The sequence below is a fragment of the Panulirus ornatus genome, chromosome 19 (genome assembly GCF_036320965.1).
Source record: "Panulirus ornatus isolate Po-2019 chromosome 19, ASM3632096v1, whole genome shotgun sequence".
NCBI lineage: Eukaryota > Metazoa > Arthropoda > Malacostraca > Decapoda > Palinuridae > Panulirus > Panulirus ornatus.
Genome location: NC_092242.1, coordinates 17,615,999 through 17,643,498, shown reverse-complemented (window position 1 = coordinate 17,643,498; position 27,500 = coordinate 17,615,999). Strand labels below are relative to the sequence as shown.

The 27,500-nt window shown below is 45.0% G+C and overlaps 2 protein-coding genes across 8 annotated transcripts in view; one reads left to right on the top strand and one right to left on the bottom strand.

The window, feature by feature from the left end:
• LOC139755421 (two pore potassium channel protein sup-9-like) overlaps nucleotides 1–27,500 on the top strand; it is an 872,258-nt gene that overhangs the window by 422,353 nt on the left and 422,405 nt on the right. The window lies entirely within an intron of this gene.
• Nucleotides 1–27,500, bottom strand: part of LOC139755420 (uncharacterized) — a 295,738-nt gene that overhangs the window by 290 nt on the left and 267,948 nt on the right. For all 6 annotated transcript variants that reach the window (XM_071673707.1, XM_071673709.1, XM_071673711.1 and 3 more), the window contains exons 4-7: nucleotides 20,152–20,295; nucleotides 16,616–16,695; nucleotides 1,672–1,815; nucleotides 1–40 (exon numbers count right to left, since the gene is read on the bottom strand). The exon at nucleotides 1–40 is cut by the window's left edge and continues 290 nt beyond it. In XM_071673707.1, coding sequence (XP_071529808.1) covers nucleotides 1–40; nucleotides 1,672–1,815; nucleotides 16,616–16,695; nucleotides 20,152–20,295 — 408 coding nt within the window. The remainder of the gene's footprint in view (nucleotides 41–1,671; nucleotides 1,816–16,615; nucleotides 16,696–20,151; nucleotides 20,296–27,500) is intronic.

Below are 27,500 nucleotides of genomic sequence, written 5' to 3'. Positions count from 1 at the left end.
GTCTCACCAGAAACGCTGTTCGCGACGCTACGTTCCGAGCCTGCAGGAGAGAGAGAGAGAGAGAGAGAGAGAGAGAGAGAGAGAGAGAGAGAGAGAGAGAGAGAGAGAGAGAGAGAGAGAATCAGTCTTCACTTTCTGTGCACCTGTAACTGTAAATTCGAATATTTCTAACATTATAGAGAAGGTGTTTTATACATCGTCATATGGGGACTATGTTGTCCTGGGATTACGTTGAGAGAGCTTGCCGTGCCCTCATGATACATCATGATGCATGGATTATCATGTGCCTCTCTGGTCTAGCAGTACCTGACCGTCCCACATAGTGTTGTGTGACCCTCACATCATGTGGTGTGGACCCTTGTATTTACAGTACTGCAGGTAGGGTTCAATCTCATGATTAAGACGACTTAACTCTTCAAGTTCGTTGACGAAAAATCTTTGAGGACCACAACTTGATTAATCCCTTGAGCACGATGATTTAAGCCCGTGAGTACGATGACAGACTTTGAGAAACGATTCTGCTGAAGAGGGTGGGTGTTAGGTGGTCGTACTCAATGGGTTCAGTTGTCGTTCTTAAGGAACTTAGGTCGTCTTGCTGTAAGGGCTTATTTGATCGTCATACTCTGAGGATAAGTTGATGTACTTAAGGATCTAGGTCGTCATGCTCTAGGGCTTAGGTCGTCGTACTTTAGGGACTAAGTCGCCATACTTCAGGGCCTACGTCGTTGTGCTCTGGGGCCTAGGTGGTCGTACTCTGTAGCCTATGTCGTCGAAATCTCAGGGTTAAGTCGTCGTACTTTAGGGCCCAGATCGTTGTTACTCGGGGGGGGGGGGGGTCATCGTCCTCTAGGGTCTAGGTCGTCGTGCTAAAGGTATTAAGTCATCAAGGAGCCAAGTCGTCAGAAATCAGTGTATCAAGTCGTACTCAAAGAACTAAATGAATCACAAGTCGCACTGATCTTTAAGTTTTATTATAACTAAACTCTCAAAATCCACAGATGAAAATAGGAACTCCAGTTTCATCAGGTGTCTAGAAGTGAATATATTTGGTGATTTTCATTCACAATGAAATTATATATAGAGACAAAAATCAATGTAATTATATATATAGATAAGAGTCAATGTAATTGAATGTATGAACAGACTCACGTATCGATTGAGAGTGTATGCAGTGTAAGCCGCGAGTACTGGAGGGGAAAAAAAAAAGGATCAAGGTATATATTTTCCTAGCAACCATTCCTTCCTCCTCCTCCTCCTCCAGCCAGCCAGCCACCTCCTTCACGCGCGCCTCAATGTTGATTGAGCCGCTTTGGGTCGGCCGGAACTTCCCTAACTTTTAATCAAGGTTTATTTTTGTATATACAGAATTCTTTTCGACATGACAGAACTATACCGTACGAGTTTGTAAACTTGTATGAGTTTTACGCTGAGGCAGAATGAATAATGAAGGGAGGGAAAGTGTGGAACACGTCTGAATAAAGTCTCAGAAGTGTGCTGGTCAAGATGGGAGGAGGAGGAGGAGGCGGAGGAGGAGGTATAATCACTCTACGTTCACATTTTCTACTACATCGATGTGGGTTTCTCAGGGTTTGAGACACTGTATGTGTGTGTGTGTGTGTGTGTGTGTGTGTGTGTGTGTGTGTGTGTGTGTGTGGAGGCGCGGTGACCGACCCTGTGTATAAGCCTGGTGGCGTGGGTTCGCGGAAGTCGCCGCAGGGAGGGCGTGGCGCGGAGGATGAGGGGCGTGTGCTTCAGGTACTCCTCGGGAACCACTTCTCGAGCCTGACGTAACAGCGGCAGAAGTAGACCTCGAATCTGCCGGAGGACAAGCAAGGAGACGTGACACTAACCCGAGAAAATCTGAAATAATACCTGAACATGTAGGTAATATCATACACGAGAGGAAATGAAACACGGATCAGTTTGAAGTGATGATCTGATTAGTGTAAAGTATCAGGTCATTTCCGTGAAATAGTGAAACATGGATCAGAGTGCACTGACGTCCACATGAAGCAGTGAACCATACTTGTCATATCCTTCTAGTGAAACACTGAAAAAAAAACAACTAATGAATCACTCTATATTATGGCTCTGATGAAACAGTGAAACGTTATCGTCCCTCGAGCATCAAAATGAAACATTGACACCTACCTCTAGTTTCATTTTTGGTGAAGTTGCTGAAACACACGTTACAGTGAAGCGTACAGCACTCAGTAGTAGCAACATATTTAGGAAACCGTGTGTATGTAGATTTGTTATGTGAGGTGTATGGAAGGGTACGTGTGTGTGTGTATAGCATCGTAGATAGGATAACCCTATGTGCACGACCTCCACCCTCCCCACGCACCCACACGCACAGTACATCATACAGTAAGTGGAACACACCTTCCCTCACATTTGCTCACCCTAAGTGATCGATCTCTACCCTCCTCATCCATCATTCTGTACACCAAGTCGTGGACACCATTCAACCCTGAGATCGCCTCACTATACGTGCACGGCCTTTGTACCCTCACCACCACCGCACCATACACCAGGTCGTATACACCATCCTGAGACATATGCATCCAGCAGGACTGGCCGCCACAGTGCTCGGAGGAGACCCAGCTCACACATGAACAATTTAACAACATCCAGGAAGTCGAACCTCAGCGTCTTCAGATTTATTGACTCGTCTTCGACGTAAATGTCGCAATGGAGGATGAAGAGAATATTACCATCTCTGTCTTCCAAGCAGAAATGGATTAGACAGCATTTACAAAAATGAAATATTTCTCTTTTGATATTCGCTGAAGTTCTACGCTAAAGCGAGGCAAAAATGTGCTTAGATTTAGCTCAGTGAGATAACCAGCCAATCAACCCTGGTTATTGAAGGGTCTATATAGAGCGTATGTATGTGCTTAGAACACCCGAAGAAGGTGTTCATGACTTTTCGATTAGAGGTTATTATTAGTGACTAGTGAGACTAAATCCCAAATAACTAACCAACCAACCAATAGGGCACTTAGGAGGTGAACCTCGGGTCTCTCTCTCTCTCTCTCTCTCTCTCTCTCTCTCTCTCCAACCATCCAGCCGACCTAGGTCTCTCCCTGAACATTCAGTCAGCTCATCCTAACCCGTCCCTCCACTCAGCCAGCAAGAAAGGTATACCTAGGTTTATGTCCAGCCACACACTGATCGGTTATATTGAGTGCACACGTCCCTGGATCATGTACACACACTGTGTGCACACGTCACCACGTCATGGTCACACTGTGTGACCACGTCACTGGGTGACCCTGAACTTGACCTACAGTTACCCTGGTCTCACTAACTCTTCCTGGGTTCCCGACCAGTTATGTCTGGTGTGAGGGTTGGTCAGAAACCTCCGTCTGGCAGGTTGTTTAGGTTTCCGTAAGGATAGGTGGGGAGGGTCACACACACACACACACACACACACACACACACACACTCACACACACACACACACACACACACACATGAAGTCAAAAGTAGGAAAACAGACTAAAGACAGTCAGAGGAACAAAGATATACAGATTCCAAAACTCCTTTCTCATGTGTACCAGTAGGTAGACACACACAAACACACACACACACACACACACACCCATAGACACGTCCACATACAAACACACACACACGCAGACACAGCCACACACACACACACACACACACACACACACACACACACACACACACACACACACACACACACACCTAGATATAAACACAATCTAAAACAGTATTTCCTCGATCGTTGAGGAAAAACAATAAAAGAATGAAGAAGCATCGACGTATGTGTGGCCAGACGTTACACACCTGCAGCAGCAGTTGTGATTAAGGTAGAGGTGGATGAGGCGTGTGGGGGGGGGAAAAAAAACTCGTCTCTAATCTTTTTTTTTACAAGTTCTTAAAACGAGGAATCCGTACTGAATTATGTTTATTCCTCTTTCCTTTATTCACAATATCGAGGGACGTCATGCAGGGTTAAGGCACGACAAGAGAGGCGGTCCAGCAGCGTGATGTTGAGGGACAGAAATAGGTCGACTGCCGCTCAGGTTACAGAGCCGAAGAGTGAAACTTGCAAATGATACGACAGGCAGCGACCTCCTTGTAAAAGTCCGGAGGGAAACCTTGAACACTTCCTCTCTCTCTCTCTCTCTCTCTCTCTCTCTCTCTCTCTCTCTCTCTCTCTCTCTCTCTCTCTCTCTCGCTCTCTCTACTCTACCCGTCATCTCCCTCACCACACTCACCCTCCCATACCTTTTTGGTCGGTAAAGAGATAGATAGACAGACAGATAGATTGATAGATAGATAGATATATTAATATATAGATAGATAGATAGATAGATAAATAGTTAGAGAGAGAGAGAGAGAGAGAGAGAGAGAGAGAGAGAGAGAGAGAGAGAGAGAGAGAGAGAGGGAGAGAGAGAGGTGGGGGATGGGAGTGCCAGGTATTCTGGAAACTAATACGTCAAGGGAAGCGGCCAATATTGTGTATTGGGTATGGCAAGTACAGGTGAAGGAGTGATTGTGCTTAAAAAAAAAAAGAAAAGGGAGCGGTGGAGGGAGACTAGCCGGAATAGGAGGTCGCTCTCGGGAGAGAGGATGGGAAGAGAGGAAAACGGGAGGAGGGAGCACACACACACACACACACACACACAGACCGACCTATCAGAAGGACTAGCACCCACCTACATCAGGGAGCAGCGTCATGCATTGAGACACCTTGATAGACAAAGTCACATTAAAAGGGAGATCGATGGTACCAGGTACTCATCACGTACTTGCCTACCACACCCATTTCGACAACTTAGGCCCTGAGAGGACCACTGGGCTATGAGGCATTCTGTAACAGCAGTCTCGAGCATTAGCGTCCCAGCGCACGCCTTAAGACAACACCTGAAGCAAGAATATTGCAAGTACTCTAACACTCCCCCCTCAGGGCAATATGGGTCGCGAGCATGCGTCATGATATCCCCTAAGACAAATTAGTATCCTATCAGGCACCCCTAGGTAGCCACTCAGAGTGATAGTGACCCATCAGATAAATCGATGCAACCTCAGTGGATACCTTGAGCCGCTCCGGAGCTCCTTGCAGGCCCATCAGGCTTCGGGACAAGGAGGACTGAGAACCTAATAAACCCAACGTCTCTGTGTACCTGGGACTCATCCCTTGTCGATATATTAGGATAGGAATTAGACACAAGGTGACGGTGATCTTCATCCTCGAGCGCCGCTCTGAGATAGCACTGTGTTGTCCCAGGGGCTTATTGGGTTGGGTTCATAATGTTCTTGTGTTAATGATTAGTTCTTAGAAACCCAGAGGGACGCTTCGCCCCCTTGATTCAGTGTGTCAGGGACGTATTCGTTGACCTGATGAGAGTTGTGATGGGAATAAGCTAGTGTGGCACGTAGCGTCACTATGTACTTGGGTTGTGTTAGGAGTCTTGTCAATGTGCCAGGGGCGTGCTGGAGCCCACTGGAGTACCAGCGAAGTGCTGGAGAGGGAGTCCATACGTTTAGAGTTGTATTGATAAGTGACAAGGGCCTCTCGCTTCGGAGTAGCTAGGAAGTCCCCGTACAGGATGCTAACCATGGGTCCAATTACTTTGCTGAGGGCCCTCAAAGTGGGCTAGAGATACGTCACTGTGCTGCAGGACGGGCCCCTCTGGTGTGTAGGGGTTATACTGGGGCAGAGTTTAGTAAGCTGGGGAATCTTCGATGTGCGAGGATTGTGCTAGCACGTCTCTGGAAATGTGCTTGGATTTACGTATGGGGTAGGATCCTCTTTGTGAGGTAAGGATGTGCTGAAGTGTTCTGCCAGGATGTACTCACGATGTTCTGGGATGTGCCAGTATGCAGGGAGCACACTGTAGTGTGTCAGAGATCTCCACGGTCTTGCTTTGATGATAGCAATATGTTGTGTGCTGAGCCACTATACAAAGTAAACTTACTTGAAAGGTGAAAAAAAGATGCAGGTCTTAAAACTTCTGTCACATCAAAGCATTTACCAATAAAACTCCTTCGTGCGTAACTTCAAAGTGTATCTGAAGTGAGAATTCATGACGGATCTACTGAAGTTAGAAGAGTTGACGGAAATAATTTTGTTGGAACGCATTTAAAGGGTCAGGTTCTGACGAGTTGCAATTAAGGATGTGTTATTATGATCACGGTTAAGCCCAGTGCGAAAACGTGTTGACTGATATTCTGAGGTTCTTTTCGATGAGGGTTGTTCCGTTGTAACAGCAAGGGAGGGTCGAACAGGGAAGGTCCAAGGTCGAGCGACGGAGGTATGATTGGGATGTATCTAAGGTCGAGGAAGGGAGGACACTAGGGTGACCAGGAGGTGCACCCAGGGTCGAGCTGGGAAAGTACCCGAAGGTGACCGACTACGAAGTACCCCAGGGTCGAGCGGAAAAGTTGACCAAAGGGAAACCAAAGGGCGTGTAGGGGTAGAGAGGAGAAGAATATAGAGAGATGAAGGTAACGCGATATTGCAATTATCTTGATTCTGGCGGTGTGTAGTAATAAGCTCGGTATATATATATATATATATATATATATATATATATATATATATATATATATATATATATATATATATATATTTTTTTTTTTTTTTTTCTTCCATACTATTCGCTATTTCCCGCGTTAGCAATGTAGCGTTGAGAACAGAGGACTGAGCCTTTGAGGGAACATCCTCACTTGGCCCCCTTTCCTGTCCCTTCTTTTGGAAAATGAAAAACGAGAGGGGAGGATTTCCAGCCCCCTGCTCCCCTCCCTTTTAGTCGCCTTCTGCAACACGCAGGGAATACGTAGGAAGTATTCTTTCTCCCCTATCCCCAGGGATAATATGTATATATATATATATATATATATATATATATATATATATATATATATATATATATATATATTTATATTTAGAAAGACAGAGAGGTGGGACTGACCTACCAATTATAGGAGGGAGATGAGCACCTGAGACGTAATGTTCCTTCCTCTTGAGAACACATTCTCCAGGGCCTTGACGGCGTCGGTGGAGGCGACTGGAATAGCCACAGTCCATAAAAACACAAAGCCATCCGCCACAGCTATGATGGCACGGGGTCAATAAAGGATCCGGGTCATGTGTGGATCATGTGCGGGCCGTGTCGCCTCCTGGACCAGGTCAAAGGTTAAATTATTCGAGTGAAGGCCCATAGTAGGGCTGAATGGAAGAAGGCCGACGGGGAAGTGCAGATCTACCCTTAAGCAGAAGGTTCTAAATGCACAATCGTAGTCCATTTCTGTCGTAGTTACCCTTAAACGTAAACTCAGTGTCAAAACTAATGCCAAAGTCAAGTCTTTTTGTGGGGGGAAAAAAATATTCTGCGTCCATTTTAGTGCTACAGTAAAGAAAAAAAAGTCGTTGCAAATAACACTCAATGAAAATCAGGCCTTGAAGGACCCTCAAAATGCTTCAGCATCAAAATTACTGTCAGAGTCAAGTTTTGCTTAGATATTGGAGGTGTACAAGGGACTGCCAGGCTCACAAAAGAGGTTCAGTATATTCAGGGGCGTTACAATCAGACACTCAGAGATATTGTCAGGGGGTTCACTGTCGAGCACTGCAGTTAAAGTGTCTCCATTTGCATCAGCGTCACTAGAGATAAGTAAAATTGACAGAGATAACTAAGTTGTCTTGGTCGTAATCAGTACGATTGAGTGTCACATCAGCACAAGTTGAACTAAGTCAAGCATTATCAGTTGCTCTGAAGCTGGGCTAAGAGCAGATGCTTGGGAGGTCATCATCTGCCTTCGCAGGTGTACTCAAGACGAGTTCCTGGCTCTCCCACGCACCGCCCCCGGCCCTGGGGCCACAGAAGATTGAATAAAACAAGAGAAAAATACACAAGTCTTTGCATTACCAAGGTGTTTCGTCCTCGCTCACGCGCACCAAAACAATTTGCAGTGAAATTAGTTCCTGTGATGGATGTTTAAAGGTTCAGGTCGTGGCACTAAAGATCAGGAGTAAGGGGGGGTTAGCCTCAGGGAGGCGCGGGAGGCGGGAGGGACCTGATTTATGGCGACGGGAGCCGAGGCAGAGTGAGTGCTATGATGGACTCGCATCCCTCAGGTTCCTTGGTCTGATAAATGGCCAATATTTTTTTTCCCCCTTTGGTCCCCTAATCTCGCCTCAATATTCTCCCTCGGAAAATCCCGGTTCGACAGAACCAGTAAACGCGTAAGCCCAACACACCCTTGCAAGGCACACTGCTGCCCTGGCGCTGCACACGCACACGGTGTCTTATAACTTAGCAAACACAATGGCTTCACGCTTCCCCTGGCAACCTGAAAGAAAAACTTGAATCGTCGTCACGTAATGAATGCAGAATTATTCCCCCTTGTCGACTAGCCTTCGCTTTATTTTTATTTGCAATTCGTCAAGAACGCGAATAGATTTTTACCTGGGAAGTGCGTCGCTGTGTCAGAATTTTGTCGCCGGGAATGTAACATTTACGAAGATCTCGTGCTGGTGCGGCCGAGGCCACGAGACATAGGGGTGTGCTCTGTGGCCTGAAGTGGGCCACAGCCGTCCTCGAGGAGACGTGGGATGTACTCTGTTGTCCAGGGTGAGGTCAGGGCCGGCCTCGGGGTAGACGTAGGGTCTCCTCCGTAGCCTGGAATGGGGCACGACCGGCTTTGGGAATCCGGGAATGGTGCGTCCCAAGCCACACCTCCTGTGGTGTGGTCTGGTAGGGAGCCATGGCTAGCCCTTCCCTCCTACACCAGGAGGCCGCTTCATCGAGAGTTATTTACGCTGAGTTCACGATGATCCACGTGTGGGTCTGAAATAACAACAGCGAGCCAGACGAAGGACCCGCCAGAAATATATCTGCCTCGTTCGAGCCAGGCTCAAAACGGCAAAGTCGTAACTCGAAGAGAAAATACACAAAGTGTACCGCGTTCGCGCGTCTGTAACCTGCAGGAACTTTTCCTGTATCAACATACGTCTAGAAATGAAGACTTCATGTGTATCCTCATCTCTCAAGGCTTGTGCAAACAAACACTTGCACGTCGTTTAGTAAAGAGATCTGCGCTCGCACAAGGTGGACGGGAGTGGGAGAGCCATGGGCCGATTCTGTAGAGAGAGAGAGAGAGAGAGAGAGAGAGAGAGAGAGAGAGAGAGAGAGAGAGCCTCCGGATTTTACCAACTCATTTGCAGACCAGGGAATGGCACACAACAGAGGATCGCGGTGTTTGCGTGCACTGTTCGCATATAAGTAAAGCACGTGGGCAATTATTGTCTACACGGAGGGGAAAGTTGGTCCCTGAAGAGAATGTGGTGTTGGCAGAAATTATAGAAATCGGGGGGAGGAAAACTTGGGGGAAAAAAATATATGTATATACGAGAATAAGGGACGGGAGAGTTGTAGGAAAGGGTAACTTAAAACTTTACGAATGAATAAAAGTAGCGGTTAACATTACCAAATTAATCAGGATGGTGAACTGTGGGTAAAGTTAAGAGGTCAGGTCAATGGAGAAGCTGGGAGGGTCAGGCCTAGTGAATAGCTAGGAGGGCAGGTCAGATGACAGACTGGAGGGTCAAGGCAGGTAAGTTATTGAAAGGTCAGTTCAGGTCAGGTGTGTAGCTGGGAGACCAGTCGAGGTGCCTGAGTGGGATGGAGAGAATCGAATCAAATATGGGGCGTAAGAGGATGACTTAGGTGATCAGGCAAGTGACCAAGCTTAGATAAGGTTAGCGATCGAGAAATCAGGTCGTCAGTGATCGGAAAAATCAAATGGTTAGGTCAGAGCAGTTGAGGGACTGGACGGGTCAGGTCAGGATATAGTTGAGGGGCTGAATAGTCAGTCAGGTCAGGACAGTTAAGAGATATTGAGAGTCTAGTCAGCGCAGGAGGAGGAGGCTGGCGGATCAGGCTCATGTGAACGTCTGAGAAGTCATGTCAAGTAAAGAGACTTGACGAAGTGGTTAGATGAGTGAAGGAAAAGAGGAGAGTCTGGGGTTGATTTACCAGGCCATGCCAGTGAAGAGAGCGAGAGCATCCATTCACGCACGCTAGAATCAAGAGGTCAGGTTTTAGGGAGTCCTGCTCGTGTGTGAAGGAGTCCTGCTCCTGTGTGACTGTGTCCTTTATGTACCACTTGTGTAACTATCACGGTTAATTTATCCGGGTCATGTAACTTGAGACAGTCATAGTGTTATTCTTTCTCTGTTTCGTCTCAGAGTTCTTTTAACCCTTCCTGGCTGGCGCTTTGTAGACATTCCTCAGTCAGCTTCGTTTTTTTTTTTACGCGTTTTCCTATATTTCAAACCCTGGACTAGATTTCTATTCTACCTGATGCTACTTAGAATCGCTCATACCCTTTCTTGAGTCTGATGTCTCGATAGTCTGGCCAGGTGTGTATGGCTAGCGAAGGGGCGCCCTCGTCACTCGACGGGCCTGGACCTGAGATGTGTGGATCAATGATGTGAATGTGTTCGTCCCCCTCGGGTCTACCAGTCCCTATCTTGAAAATGGTTTGTGTCTGTTTGTCTGTCTCTATCTTGAGTACCCCTGGCTTATCTCGGGCCCGCCCTGGCTTTATCTCGGAGCCACTTTGGCTCTATCTCTGTTTTGCATAGATCAGTCTCACGTCGGTCTGGTTGTCGTATAAGTCCTCTATAACTCTATTTCGGATCTCTCCGACTCTGTCTCGGGTCTATGCCTTTGACGTGATCTTTAGATTTTTTCTTTTTTTTTTCTTTTCTTTTTTGGCGTCTGTGGAAAGTTTTGTGTGGATTTTAACATGTGCCTGTGGGTGTCTGTTACCCTGCTCTCCCGGTGCTTTTCTCGCTGTGCCACATACAAATCTCTCCTGTTCGTCCTCCCGACGTTGTACATTATCATAGCCATTACCCTACCATAATGGTGTCCCCGTGTTGGTTGTTCGTTGCTGGCCGGGTGATGGGGTGTCATTCTTTCTTCCTGATGGTCTGATTGTCTGATAATTATTGCACGAAGGTAGAGAGGGAGGAGAGAGATGAAGCCAACAACTCTTCTTTGACTAACTCACTGCTTTCGCGTACGCCGAGTTGGTGAGCGCGTTCTGTTCTCTTGAAGGCAGTGGAAGCAGTGCCAGAGACGCACTGTCGCCGTGCGTGCGTCGTGTTCACAGTGATAAAAGGAAGTAATGATGGCTTCCGGGGCAGACTGACTCAGGAACTGCTCCTGAAAATTGGTGTCGTGTAACACGCTGTCGTCTTTTGTCGCCTAATGTTTTATTGCTCGTCGCCAAGAAAAGAGACTCTACCCACCCCGCCTCCTGCCCTCCCCAGTCTAGCTCCTCCCAACTCCGCCTCCTGCCCTCCCCAGCCTAGCCTATTCCCACCCCGCCTCCTGCCCTCCCCAGCCTAGCCTCTTCCCACCCCGCCTCCTGCCCCTCCCCAGCCTTGCCTCTTACACCCATTCACCCCCCTCCCCAGCTTCGCCTCTTACACCCATTCGCCCGCCCTCCCCAGCCTTGCCTCTTACACCCATTCGCCCGCCCTCCCCAGCCTCGCCTCTTACACCCATTCACCCGCCCTCCCCAGCCTCGCCTCTTACACCCATTCACCCGCCCTCCCCAGCCTTGCCTCTTACACCCATTCACCCGCCCTCCCCAGCCTCGCCTCTTACACCCATTCACCCGCCCTCCCCAGCCTTGCCTCTTACACCCATTCACCCGCCCTCCCCAGCCTCGCCTCTTACACCCATTCACCCGCCCTCCCCAGCCTCGCCTCTTACACCCATTCACCCGCCCTCCCCAGCCTCGCCTCTTACACCCATTCACCCGCCCTCCCCAGCCTCGCCTCTTACACCCATTCACCCGCCCTCCCCAGCCTCGCCTCTTACACCCATTCACCCGCCCTCCCCAGCCTCGCCTCTTACACCCATTCACCCGCCCTCCCCAGCCTCGCCTCTTACACCCATTCACCCGCCCTCCCCAGCCTCGCCTCTCCCATTTCCCTACAGCGTCTGCATGACGAGTGACGTTTCGTTATATCTTTCTTTTGATAACACAGATATATATATATATATATATATATATATATATATATATATATATATATATATATATATATATATATATAATGTAGAGAGAGAGAGAGAGAGAGAGAGAGAGAGAGAGAGAGAGAGAGAGAGAGAGAGAGAGGAGTCTTTATGAGAGCGGGAAGACCAATATGGGAGCCGTATAGTGTTAGCAATACTGCTGGTGCTGCACCATGTTGGCTATACTGACGTTGCTGACGACAGACATCAACATGTGATCCTTAGCAACACAAACACACACACACAGACACGCTTCTTTTTTCTCTCTCTTACCTCGAATAAATCAAAACAGTCGAGAAAACTATTTTCTTTCTCTCTCTCTCTCTCTCTCTCTCTCTCTCTCTCTCTCTCTCTCTCTCTCTCTCTCTCTCTCTCTGGAACGGGCAAATGAAAATAACACTTGTTGACCAATATAGATGTTGTCACCCTTGTGTTTGGCCAGAATCATGCGTGGTGATGTTTTTTCTAATCCGGCGCAAAGGCGCCGCTGTGACGCCCCTTTTTCGGGCTGGGGGAAGATGTTGTGCCTGCAAACAGAGATGATTTGCTTCACACGACGGGTCGTGTTCTACGTACGAGTTTAGTTATCACGAAGTCTTTTCTCAGACTAGCCTCCGAAGGGATGATGTCTGTCTGCGACCTAGTAGATTGCGCACTATCATCAGTGTCGTCTAGACTCGAGGAGACGATGATGAGAGACTCTAGAGTGTTCTAGGTGTTCGGGGTTTGTGCTGTGTGCCAAGATAGAGAGAGAGAGGGGGGTAGGTGGGATGGGAGGGTGTTCGACACTGACAAGTATTGGTCGAGTGTTCCATGTACCAACCAGCTCCACACCCACCCCCAGATACTCATCACTCGGTAGCGAGAACTCAAAACTTTTGACGAAGAAGTTTTTGATATAAATCTGATTATATATATATATATATATATATATATATATATATATATATATATATATATATATATATATATATATGTATATATATATACAGCGAGAGAGAGAGAGAGAGAGAGAGAGAGAGAGAGAGAGAGAGAGAGAGAGAGAGAGAGAGAGAGAGAGAGAGAGAGAGAGAGGTTACCGGACTCTGCTTGCACTTGGATAACACAGCAGTCGAGTAGTCACCTTCAGTTGGAATGTATCATCCTCTGCGCGAAAGGAAAAGAGCATAGCGTCCTTGTGGATTACTTTTTATGCCTTAAAAGAGTCCACCGTATCATCCTCCTGCGAGGAGCATAGCAGAAGAACCCCATTGCAAACAGTCCTTTATTTTCTCTCTCTGCCTAATTGCCTCTCATCTCTTTCTCAAGTATCAAGTCGTGTCCACGAACGTTTCTCTTTCAGAATCACATCACCAGCAGAAGACACATCGAAACGTCCCTAAAGAATATAAGTTTGAATCACATGTTCCTCCACTTCCTTTTAGAGGAGACGTTATTAGAAATATTCAACTTCCTTCCCTAGCCGGCTGGCTAGGCTGAGGCACAGAAAGAGGAAGATGGCAGCCCTCTCTCATCACTTGTTGCTCCTACGAGCTGGTAACCAAAGTCATTGAAAAAGTGAAGAGCATTCGATCTCTTACGCCCCAGCCTCTCTGAATGAGTTGGGGCAAAATGACATTGTGGTTCCAGGGCCTCGTATGATGTGCTCGCTCTGCTTCCCGTAGCCAGCAGCACCACTGGTATTATCTGAGCTCCTCCCCAGATACATATCTGCCAAGGTGGAGGCAAAGGTGTAAGTGCAGCAATTACTCCCTGCCATTCTTGCAGGCATTTGATGTTATACAATCAGTGTGGTTGCCACTTCCATCAGGCCTGAGGAGCTAGGGTTCTCCAGCAGACAAATAGAATAATGCCATTGATCTCAGTGTAACTGGCGTACCGTCTGACAGAACTCTTACAACTCAAAGCATGTCGGTCATACCGGTCGGCCACTTCTTTGCCGCTCATCCACCGGCATTCAGAGAAGACTGAGGCTATGCCAATGCCAAGAGCACGTTGGTCAAGACGAATGCCGGAGGGGAGAAGAGTCTAGGACGGAAAGTATGTAAGAAGTTCCTCGCGTGAAGGGTCCTTACTACTTGATCGTGTACCTTCTTCGTGCGGCTTGAAGTCTGGTTCGGCCTAAATGAAGCTTGGTACAGCATGGCTGAGGACATTGTTTCCATAGTGGTTATATATTGCAGCTGCTTTGCGTGTCGGTCCACAAACAAGGTCTAGGTGAGCTGGCTAAAGAGTTATTCCAAGCCCTAGGTACTTTGGTGTTAGTTAGGATCATCTTCATCCGTAGAGCTCCTCTGGGATTCTGGTATCATTTGAGATACCATCACCCTAGCGACTGGAGTGGAAGTTAAGAAAGGAAGAACGACGATTTGGGAGGCAGCTCGGGTCCCAGTATCACCTAGCCTAACAGGGTGGGTTGTTCGTTTCCATCGGAAGTCACCCGAACGGGGATTGGAGGTCTTCTCTAATATTTCGTGTACGTCCCAGTGTTTGTTACCGAGAAAAGATCGGAAAAAACCTTAAGGAATAGGTCTATTCAGGGCGAGAAAAAATTATAATGATTCTGATTTTTGAGACTTCCAACCTGTTTATCCCAGATGACATCAATGGCTCTGTATACCAGTATCGTGCAGAGCAAAATGCTCTCTTTAGGCTGAATGTTGGAGCTTCAGCAATATTTTAGATGGTCTCGCATTTGGAGGAGGACAGATAACAGGAGACCTGATGGTCCAAAATGAGGCTATCTGTTGCAGTAACCTTAATAATATTGGCAGAAACAGGGCTGTAAAGCAGAGGGCACCTCCCAACCACTTCTCCATCCAGCTCAACCACCGGCAAGGAAAAGATGAGGATTGCAAACCTCTCAGTATGGGGAGAAACCCCACGACTCTCCCCAAGCTTATTCACAAGAGCGAGCTCAACAGGCAAGGGGCTCTTCAGAGCCCGTCAAGGTGCTATCATCCAAGAACCACATATTCAACTCACGAGACAAGCTGTCCACGATTGCTTTGGATGGCTAGGTAGACTAGAGGAGGTGCAAGGTGAGGGGGGGGGGTCACTTTGCTTGACTCCCGGCAGCTGAATCTCTCTCATTCCGACCATGAAGTAGAGGTCCAGTGATGCCATGTAGTGCATGTGAATGCAAAAATATTGAGGGAATTAAAGTACTGATGAACTTTAGTGACCTTTTCTCTCACCAGGTTGAGCATGTTAACGAAAGGTAATTTGACCATTGCTTTATCATGAGGTCACGAACGTGGGTTCTCGCAGCGGGAGAGGCTGCTGCTTCACAGCCCTGTGGGATGTCGAGGCCAAGTTGCTTTGGACTTTACAAGGAGACTACCTCACTGCTGCTGACGCTTTTGACAACCACCCTGGCGGCGAGGGGAGTTACCGACGGCAGAGAGTCTGATGCCACTATCCTTCTTCTTTACTGCCCAGATGGAAGCACCAAAGAAAAGAGGCCTGATGGGCAGTGGAATCCGTCCGGGTTTGGTAAGTTCAGTCCGAATATCTTCATGGCGATCGGACCCAGAGCGGAACCTTCTGTGGACCCAGATGGGAAGAATGCAGCTGCCTTATAAACCACTGGATCAGTGGGAGTTGAAGGCTGGTCGGTAGAAACACCTGTAGTGAGGCCATTATTGTCTCTGAGTGCACGCGATGGGTGTTCCTTTCGGAGAGCTTGACCTGTGGTAACATCTGGGGGCTAAGATGTACGTTGCAGGGACGCCTCTTATTGGGCCAGTCATGTTGCCGTCTTTCATGCGCTTTAAAAGAGCTTTGATGTGTGTGTGTGTGTGTGTGTGTGTGTGTGTGTGTGTGTGATTACATGTTTGCACAGTGCAAGGAAGGTATCTACATTCGTTAGTCTGTGTATCAAGATGGTCAGTGTTGCCCCAGCAATTCGGTTTGTTACGCTGTATAAGGGCAAATGGAGAGTCAGAAGAACGTGGATATAAGAAAAGAAGGTGTGGAATGTGGCGGTGTGTGGCAATGGACCAGCTAGTGGGCAGCTGGAATTACTCAGATCACAAAAGAAAATCACCTGGATTCATTCATGATGCCGAGGGACCCCCCCCCCCAACACTAGGATTCAAAAGATCCATAGACATGGAAGATGGTGAAAACGAGAAAGATAGATGTAATTTGTGCAATTATGAAATCGTAGACGCGATCCCGGGACCCCACCAACTCCCCAGCCTTCCCAGGACCCAACAACACCACCACACTCCCAGGGCCCACTAATGCCACCCCCCCCCCCCTTCCAGGACCCACCAGCACCACCATCCTCCCCATGACCAAATAACATTACCATATTAAAACCCAATACCAACACCACTCCAGCACTGTTCCCTACCAGAATCTCCAGGATAACACCCGCTGCTCATGTGAGGACCTACCTGCTGGGGGAGTCTTTGCCCCGGTGAGGACCTACCTGATGGGGGTTCTCAGCTTAAGTGAAGACCTACCTGGTGGGTGTCCCAGCTTAGGTGAAGGCCTAGTTGGTAAGGGTCTCAGCTCAGGTGAGGACCTACCTGGTGGGGGGTGTTGACGTAGTGCAGGATGCTGTCATCTACATGGAAGTAGTCTTCCTTCTGCAGCAGGAACGTGTTATCTGTGGGAGAGGGAGAGCCGGGTCAGACGAAGCTCCGTAGCTGACAGAAAAGTTGCTGTTGAGGTGGAACATACACTGCTCGGTAGCTGGTAGATAAGCGAGATAAAACCAGCACTGGTTAGGGAATAGAGGAACGTGAGGGAAAAAAAATGTGGCTGAAGGGAGATGCCAGGACAGGGCAAACAAGACCCAAAAATTAGGAGATAATGGAGATAATGTGAACCCTAATTATGGGGAACGACGGAAAATCATGCCAGTGATCATCAGACAAGTGCCAGTAATTGCGAGAGAATAGAGACGTAATTGATAATACTTGAAGAAATAGAAGAGCATAAAGTTTAATGTCTGGGAAAGGTTGGGTATAAAGTCTGCACGTATAGTGAAAGTACATAAAAAAAAATCTCGAATTATTATAGATAGAAAATAGACAGAAAATGAAATGGGAGTATTCTGAAGTAATGAATAACGAAGGAATGATCACTCTTCGTAATACATCATTGCAAAGACAGATGTCTGGAGACACTGATGAATCATGGTCGTAACGACAGAGACCAGAGATGAAGGACATGACCTGGATGTAAGCAATGGTGGTTGAGAGGCAACTCTGAGACCTGAGGTGGCACAGGTCTGGGAAGGCCTAAGACAGTGGTATTCCCAAAAAAAAGAGGAATATTGAAGGCCACAGTATTGAGAGCCGGTTGTGGGCAAAAGATATTGAGGGCCACAATATTGCGGGCCAGTTGTGGCCAAAGGAAAATTTCGATCGGGCCACAAAGCCTTTCTAAAAAAGAATCTATATACACATGAGACATGCATCAATAATGTCTCCTTTGTATATATATCTCCAGATTTGCGACGAGATAGAGGTGGAAGTTGATAAGTGAGTGTATATGAGCAAAGAAAATATATCCTTTCACATAACCATATATGAGGGTCTGTTAAAAGTCTTCAATGTGTAATTAGCGTCACTGGAAAAATCCCGAAAGATTACCAAGAGGAGATGAGCGATTAATAGTTAAATAAGGGAGATGGATGTCTCACAGAAAACGAAGGTGCGAGAAAATTGAGGCGAGTAAATAGAAATAAGACTCGCACAAGGAAAGACAAGAAGAGGAAAATAAATGGGAAAATATGATTAAAAAAACCCTCACGTGTGTATACATGTGTGTATATATCCCCGTTGATATGTGTGGTACAAACGGCAAAACCAACCACGGGAGCTGTATTGTCAAGTCCAGAACAGACGTGATGTTCACTGGTGACCAGTGGTGTAATAAATATCTAAGTAGGAGTACAAGACACGGCTCCCCACGGGTGTATGGCTCCTTCCCCGCACAGTGTAAGTAGGTAATTATAATCCATGACCTTAGTTTGTTACTCTACTGAAGTAGGTTATCTTGGGTTTTACTTTTACCCAAGAGCTTTGAGTTTTGGTTGATTCTTCTTTAACTGAAGTGCATACGCCGGAGAGATAATGGATTTACGTGTGTTACCTCATATTAACTGACGTCTCGTCACTTGCTGGTAACGTATCATCATGATAACCAAGTAACGAGATATCCAGGAAGAGAAAAAAAGAGTAACAACACTTAAATTTCCTTCGAAAATGTACTTCGTTTATAATAAATGGTAATATACGTCCTCAAAGTAATTGAGTTAAAGTAAATCCTGGACGACTTTACTTGAGTGAAGTAACGAAGCATCGCAGCCTCGTCACTTATCAACGCTGTAAGTGACCCATGTTAGCAGGACTCAACTGTGTTCACGTGAAATCTGGGACATTTGAATCTTTATTCACTTTACATTTAAAGAGGATTGGGGGTCGCTTGAGGGCAGGGACGAACGAACAGTAACATGTTGTTGGCTGTTGTATCGGGATCACATTCATACCCTTTTTCTTTTTCAAGTTGACCGTGGCAGGACTGAAAACGTGTGTAAATTCATTTTTTTTCATCTAGATCTAGAAAATGGATGCGGGTGAAAGGGTTAGGTAACATAAATGTGATGGTGGAGCTTGGGGTAACATATGCCGCTGTGTTGCATGCACTCGGCCAGAGCAGAAAATGATACTGTAATAATAATGGTAGTTATTATGTTGATGATAATGATGATAATGGTACTAAAACTAATGCTATTGCTAGTACTAGTGATAGATTGATGGCAATAGTAATGATGCTGGTGCTATTACGACTAATAATAATACTGAAAATTATTATAATGATGATGATGCTATTATCATTATGTAGATAACATTAAGAACAAGAAAGAGAATAATAATGATAATGTTATTATCATTATGATGACAACATTAAGAACAAGAAAGAGAATAATAATGATGATAATGATGATAATGATAATAATGATAATAATTATGATAATAATAATAATAATAATAATAATAATAATAATAATAATAACAATGATAAGACTATCATTTTACACTGATTGCGTACTTTTCTGCAGTCTAGGTCAGTAAAGATAAATTAGAATCATACAATCGATATGGCAATGATATGTAGAAATAGGAATACCACATGATGAATTGGTAGAAGGAAACAGAAATAGGTAGGTGGAATAGGGAAGGAGTTGAATGATATTAACAACAACACAGAGATAGGAAGAGAAATAACGGAGAAACAGAGTAAGCAAAGATAAAGATATACTAGTCGATGATGATGAAGATAAATAGAATTATGAGAAAGATAAAATAATTAAAGTTTATGGTCATGAAAAAAAAAAGTTATTCAGAAATATATGGTATTGTCCAGAAAGAGAAAATGATAATCAAAAGTGACACATAATCACGAAATCACATCAGTCATCGAGAGGAATAACCATGTTATCCTAGAATGATAATGATGAAACGATGATAAACAAACAGTTAATAGGAATCGTGGAAATCTAACAGCAAAGGACTCACCTGTGTTTCCCCTGAGGAAGGAAGGAAGGACTCACCTGTGTTTCCCCTGAGGAAGGAAGGAAGGACTCACCTATTCAGCACCTGAGGAAGGAAGGACTCACCTGTGTTTCCCTTGAGGAAGGAAGGAAGGACTCACCTGTGTTTCCCCTGAGGAAGGAAGGAAGGACTCACCTGTGTTTCCCCTGAGGAAGGAAGGAAGGACTCACCTGTGTTTCCCCTGAGGAAGGAAGGAAGGACTCACCTATTCAGCACCTGAGGAAGGAAGGACTCACCTATGTTTCCCCTGAGGAAGGAAGGAAAGACTCACCTATGCAGCAACTGGGGAAGGACCCACGTATGCAGCAACTGAGGAAGGAAGGAAGGACTCGCCTATGTTTCCCCTGAGGAAGGAAGGAAGGACTCACTTATGCAGCACGTGAGGAAATAAGGAAGGACTCACCTATGCAGCCCCTGAGGAAGGAAGGAAAGACTTACCTTTGCTGCACCTGAAGAACGACCCACCTATGCAGCAACTGAGGAAGGAGGGAAGGACTCACCTATGCAGCACCTGAGGAAGGAGAAGACGTGGGCGCGTGTGGCCGTGGCTCCCGCGTCGATAACCACAGTGTACACGGGCTGCCAGGCCGACGGCCTCCCGCCTCCCACACCCACACACGGTGACTCCTGACGGCTCGGGCTGCCTGCAGGAGGCCCAGGCTCATGTTACTGGGGTACACACATTGATACATGGGATGATAGATACACACATAGATACGAACTTTATATATATATATATATATATATATATATATATATATATATATATATATATATATATATATATATATATATATATATATATATATATGAGTCCACGGGGAAAATGAAATCACATGTTTACCAAATGGCATCCTAGCTTCGTCTCTTCGATGTATATCAACTGACTGTTATATTTCTCTCTTGTGTCTTCCCTGATGATGTGATTATTACACGGAAGTGCACTTGGGAACTTACCGTGTTTCATTTTCCCCGTGGACTCATAGGAATATCTTGATCACGCGCAAAATTGTGATCCTTTCCAATATATATATATATATATATATATATATATATATATATATATATATATATATATATATATATATAAATATATAACGTTAATGGGTTAGCCTTGATTAGGGCCTTAGCTGCCCGTGTCGTCTCAGCTAACATTAAACACACACACACACACACACACACATATATATATATATATATATATATATATATATATATATATATATATATATATATATATATATATATATATATATTATCCCTGGGGATAGGGGATTAAGAATACTTCCCACGTATTCCCTGCGTGTCGTAGAAGGCGACTAAAGGGGGAGGGAGCGGAGGGCTGGAAATCCTCCCCTCTCGTTTTTTTTTTTCTTTTAATTTTCCAAAAGAAGGAACAGAGAAGGAAGCCAGGTGGGGATATTCCAAAAAAGACCCAGTCCTCTGTTCTTAACGCTACCTCGCTAACGCGGGAAATGTCGAATAGTTTAAAAGAAAAAAAGAAAGAATATATATATATATATATATATATATATATATATATATATATATATATATATATATATATATATATATATGTAACACCTCTTACATGTTATGTAAGACTATCCCAGGTCGTCTTTAGGAAAGGTTCCTGGTGTTACCCAGGGCGGCTTTCCAGAGGCTCCTGCCGTCCAAGACTGCGCTACTTCCGATAACTGGGAAATGTGGACTTCTTTGAAGAGCGAAGTCCTTTGAGAAGGCTGTGCTCTCTATGATTATATATATATATATATATATATATATATATATATATATATATATATATATATATATATATAAGAAGGGTTTTGCAGCAGTATCACCTGTTGGCTGTAGAATTCGCACTAGAGTGAGACGTTACTTTGTTGGTACAATATGTACACGAAGGAAGGATGAGAGTGAATGAAAAGTCTTCTTGTGAGGATTTATATCCATGTTATTCATTTCCATGTTCAAGGTCATGAATGTAAGATTTCGTTTTCCCTTTTTTTCCCTTTTCATGGTCAATAGGAGACTTTCTGACACACAGTTTTGTATCGTCGATTCAACATCGTACACTCGCGAGGCTTATAGCCTGAAATCTAACAACCCAGAGCATCCAGAAATGCTATCTCAGAGCCTTATTGACTACCATCCTATGTTCTCATGACTTACCGTCCCAGAACCTTATGGACTGCAATCCTAAGACACCCTTCCCCCTTCCCCATGACTTGCCATACCAGAGCCTTATTGTCTGCAAACCTAAGACCTCATGATCTACTATCCCGGGGACCCCCCCCCCCCCATCGACCACCTTCCTTGAGTCCCAAGGAAAACCATTCCAGGAAAAGAGAGAGAGAGAGAGAGAGAGAGAGAGAGAGAGAGAGAGAGAGAGAGAGAGAGAGAGAGAGAGAACTGCCTCTGGACCCGTTGTCTAAATTCGTGTTGCAGGATGGTGACAAGGGCGTCAAAAGAAGGCCAGGTATGATCCCTCGGCGGCAGGAGGAAGGAGCCCCGGAGGCGGGCCGCCTTTTGTGCCGGGCTGAGGGAGGGACGTGTCAAGCGGCCACTTAGATGGGTACTAAACCAGTTTACCCTAAAAGGCTTCTCACCGTAGGAAGTAATTGCTGCATAGGGAGGATGAGGGAAGCAAAGCGGCCGACGCAGCGTCGCCTGGAGGAGAGGGTTGTGTCTGGTGTTTTGCTGTTGTTTGTTGTGGTGTCGTGGTGGGCGTGTTGTTCTGACGGTGCTGTGGGTGTGACGGTGCAGTTGGGTGTTTCAGTGGTAGCGTTCGGAGCTGCTCAAAGTCTGACATTTTTTTTTTCTTATGTTGTAAGGAAAAGAATGGAAGAGGATTTCGTGAGTATAAGTAACTGAGAGAGAGAGAGAGAGAGAGAGAGAGAGAGAGAGAGAGAGAGAGAGAGAGAGAGAGAGCATCCCGTAGGATAACAAAAGGAGTGTCGGCCTATGACACAGTTATCGGTGAGTTCCCATTCTAAACTCCGCTGTTTCAGCTGAGATCGGGATAAAACGCTGGGAAAGTTCACTCTCTTTCCTGCCCTCCGCTCCCTCCAGCGATAACAACTGGCAGGGAAGAGGGGGAACAAAAAAAGGAATTGAAGAAAAAAGAGGCGTGGCGGAAATAGAGCGAGCTTTGGAGTTTTACGGGAAGGAAAGGAATGTAATATATTTTCACCACTGCCCATACTAATTTGCTCCACAACACTGCTGTGTAAGACTGACTGCACGAGTCTCTGGTAAAGCTATCAGTCAGGGAGGAAGTGGTTCACATCTGCGCTTATAGAATGTGTCAGAATACGCCAATATACATAATATTTTTTCCTATTTTTCTGGAGGCTCCAGTCACAGACAAAAGTGCACATCAAGGCCGGACCTTAACTGAAATGTAAAATAAATTATGAAAGGGAAAAAGAAAAGACAAGGGAAAGTATTAACGAATTTTTGGAGTAAGTGAAAAAACCTGTCTTTTCAAATGTGCCAGGTAATAGCTACTGAGAAATACATGAAAAGGTAGAGTGTTTCACAGCTTTGAGGTGTAGGGAAAGAAACAGTTATCAAAACAGCCCACCCTTAAGTTGCCAACGGCCACACAGTAATCATGTGACGCGGCAGCTTCCTGAGTATTGCGTGGTCTGGCTATTGGTGGGGGGCACACAAGCAGTCACCTCTCGGAAGCAGAAGCCAGAATAATGTCTATAGAAGAGGGAAAGTGAACCAACATTGCGGCGTACGACAAGAGGGTCAAGTTTGGAAAGTTAGCCCGGGACAGTTTACAAGTGTGAGAGTAGTACTCCATCCAAGGACGAATCAATCCTTTGTAGAAAAGAAGCAACTGTTCAGAAGAAAAGAAGTTTTGACATCTAAACAGGACACTCAGTATGTCAGAGGCAGACTTAGCTATTTCCGTGAGGTGGGGGTTGCAAGAGAGAATGGATGTTACAGTAATACCAAGTATGCTCGTTGAGTCAAGAGGTGGAATCACAAAACCACTAAAGGAGAGACGAGAGTTGTGAGGAACGTCCGATTGAGGGATGGGTAGAAACTGGATTTAGAGACATCACACTTAATTCGAACTGAGGAAATTATTTGTTCAACCGCTTTTGGAAGGCATTTATGATCTTTGCATTAAACAGCGTTTGCCATGAATTGTTTCAGTGTATATCAGTTCTATATAGAAGAAAACGTGGGTATTACACCTTGTATCAGTTTTCTTCGATGGCAATATTGCTAAATTTATATACCGAAAAGGTCTTTGTGGAATGCATTGTCGAATTTATTCAGAACTTTAAAAATCTGTATCAGTTCCTTCGCCTTGCAGATTTGAAGAATTTAGTTCGATCATTTTCAATATCAAGGGAATTTTGTTTTTCATATTCACTTTTTCTTTTACATTTCCTCACTGTTCTGAACTCTTGGTGATCTCTGTTTCCTAATGACCTAAAAATCTTACTGTTTCTTCGTACGAATTAGATCTATTTTCCTCGTCATCCAGGTAAATTTTGATGTAAGTTCACTAAGTCTCTGTTGGTATGTTTTCACTCTCGCTTAGAAGCAAATTATTATTTTGGTATTATCATTTCAGTGGCAGTCTATGTGTCTATTAACCCTTGATAATGTCCTGCTTCAGTTCCCTAGAGTTTGTTCCTCTGAGATTGAGAATCAAGAGTCTTTTGTCGCTATTATCGCATCTGGTGTGTTTACTTCTAGTCTGCTAACTTTGTGGTCAAATGGTCACCAAGTCTCGCTGGATATTATTAGGTCATTGTCAGTGGCGAGAGCTAGGTTAAGGATATTGTTGCCTCTAGTTGGTCTATTAAGTCTCCGGTTTAATTACGTGTCTTTCATCAAGTTGATTATTAACCTGCTTCCCTCTTAGTCTCTCGTTAAAGTGCTCTAGCCCGTTGCAGTGATATAGCTAACGTTAACTACAGTTACGGTACGAAGTTCCGTATTGTTTACTGCTGGTGCGAGGATGCGAGAGTTGGCTAAGAGAGAGAGCACGAGCGTGAGAGAGTCAGGGTGAAATATATATATATATATATATATATATATATATATATATATGAGTCCACGGGGAAAATGAAATCACATGTTTACCAAATGGCATCCTAGCTTCGTCTCTTCGATGTATATCAACTGACTGTTATATTTCTCTCTTGTGTCTTCCCTGATGATGTGATTATTACACGGAAGTGCACTTGGGAACTTACCGTGTTTCATTTTCCCCGTGGACTCATAGGAATATCTTGATCACGCGCAAAATTGTGATCCTTTCCAATATATATATATAAAATATATATATATATATATATAATATATATATATATATATATATATATATATATATAAATATATAACGTTAATGGGTTAGCCTTGATTAGGGCCTTAGCTGCCCGTGTCGTCTCAGCTAACATTAAACACACACACACACACACACACACATATATATATATATATATATATATATATATATATATATATATATATATATATATATATATATATATATATTATCCCTGGGGATAGGGGATTAAGAATACTTCCCACGTATTCCCTGCGTGTCGTAGAAGGCGACTAAAGGGGGAGGGAGCGGAGGGCTGGAAATCCTCCCCTCTCGTTTTTTTTTTTCTTTTAATTTTCCAAAAGAAGGAACAGAGAAGGAAGCCAGGTGGGGATATTCCAAAAAAGACCCAGTCCTCTGTTCTTAACGCTACCTCGCTAACGCGGGAAATGTCGAATAGTTTAAAAGAAAAAAAGAAAGAATATATATATATATATATATATATATATATATATATATATATATATATATATATATATATATATATATATGTAACACCTCTTACATGTTATGTAAGACTATCCCAGGTCGTCTTTAGGAAAGGTTCCTGGTGTTACCCAGAGCGGCTTTCCAGAGGCTCCTGCCGTCCAAGACTGCGCTACTTCCGATAACTGGGAAATGTGGACTTCTTTGAAGAGCGAAGTCCTTTGAGAAGGCTGTGCTCTCTATGATTATATATATATATATATATATATATATATATATATATATATATATATATATATATATATAAGAAGGGTTTTGCAGCAGTATCACCTGTTGGCTGTAGAATTCGCACTAGAGTGAGACGTTACTTTGTTGGTACAATATGTACACGAAGGAAGGATGAGAGTGAATGAAAAGTCTTCTTGTGAGAATTTATATCCATGTTATTCATTTCCATGTTCAAGGTCATGAATGTAAGATTTCGTTTTCCCTTTTTTTCCCTTTTTATGGTCAATAGGAGACTTTCTGACACACAGTTTTGTATCGTCGATTCAACATCGTACACTCGCGAGGCTTATAGCCTGAAATCTAACAACCCAGAGCATCCAGAAATGCTATCTCAGAGCCTTATTGACTACCATCCTATGTTCTCATGACTTACCGTCCCAGAACCTTATGGACTGCAATCCTAAGACACCCTTCCCCCTTCCCCATGACTTGCCATACCAGAGCCTTATTGTCTGCAAACCTAAGACCTCATGATCTACTATCCCGGGGACCCCCCCCCCCCATCGACCACCTTCCTTGAGTCCCAAGGAAAACCATTCCAGGAAAAGAGAGAGAGAGAGAGAGAGAGAGAGAGAGAGAGAGAGAGAGAGAGAGAGAGAGAGAGAGAGAACTGCCTCTGGACCCGTTGTCTAAATTCGTGTTGCAGGATGGTGACAAGGGCGTCAAAAGAAGGCCAGGATGATCCCTCGGCGGCAGGAGGAAGGAGCCCCGGAGGCGGGCCGCCTTTTGTGCCGGGCTGAGGGAGGGACGTGTCAAGCGGCCACTTAGATGGGTACTAAACCAGTTTACCCTAAAAGGCTTCTCACCGTAGGAAGTAATTGCTGCATAGGGAGGATGAGGGAAGCAAAGCGGCCGACGCAGCGTCGCCTGGAGGAGAGGGTTGTGTCTGGTGTTTTGCTGTTGTTTGTTGTGGTGTCGTGGTGGGCGTGTTGTTCTGACGGTGCTGTGGGTGTGACGGTGCAGTTGGGTGTTTCAGTGGTAGCGTTCGGAGCTGCTCAAAGTCTGACATTTTTTTTTTCTTATGTTGTAAGGAAAAGAATGGAAGAGGATTTCGTGAGTATAAGTAACTGAGAGAGAGAGAGAGAGAGAGAGAGAGAGAGAGAGAGAGAGAGAGAGAGAGAGAGAGAGCATCCCGTAGGATAACAAAAGGAGTGTCGGCCTATGACACAGTTATCGGTGAGTTCCCATTCTAAACTCCGCTGTTTCAGCTGAGATCGGGATAAAACGCTGGGAAAGTTCTCTCTCTTTCCTGCCCTCCGCTCCCTCCAGCGATAACAACTGGCAGGGAAGAGGGGGAACAAAAAAAGGAATTGAAGAAAAAAGAGGCGTGGCGGAAATAGAGCGAGCTTTGGAGTTTTACGGGAAGGAAAGGAATGTAATATATTTTCACCACTGCCCATACTAATTTGCTCCACAACACTGCTGTGTAAGACTGACTGCACGAGTCTCTGGTAAAGCTATCAGTCAGGGAGGAAGTCGTTCACATCTGCGCTTATAGAATGTGTCAGAATACGCCAATATACATAATATTTTTTCCTATTTTTCTGGAGGCTCCAGTCACAGACAAAAGTCTACATCAAGGCCGGACCTTAACTGAAATGTAAAATAAATTATGAAAGGGAAAAAGAAAAGACAAGGGAAAGTATTAACGAATTTTTGGAGGAAGTGAAAAAACCTGTCTTTTCAAATGTGCCAGGTAATAGTTACTGAGAAATACATGAAAAGGTAGAGTGTTTCACAGCTTTGAGGTGTAGGGAAAGAAACAGTTATCAA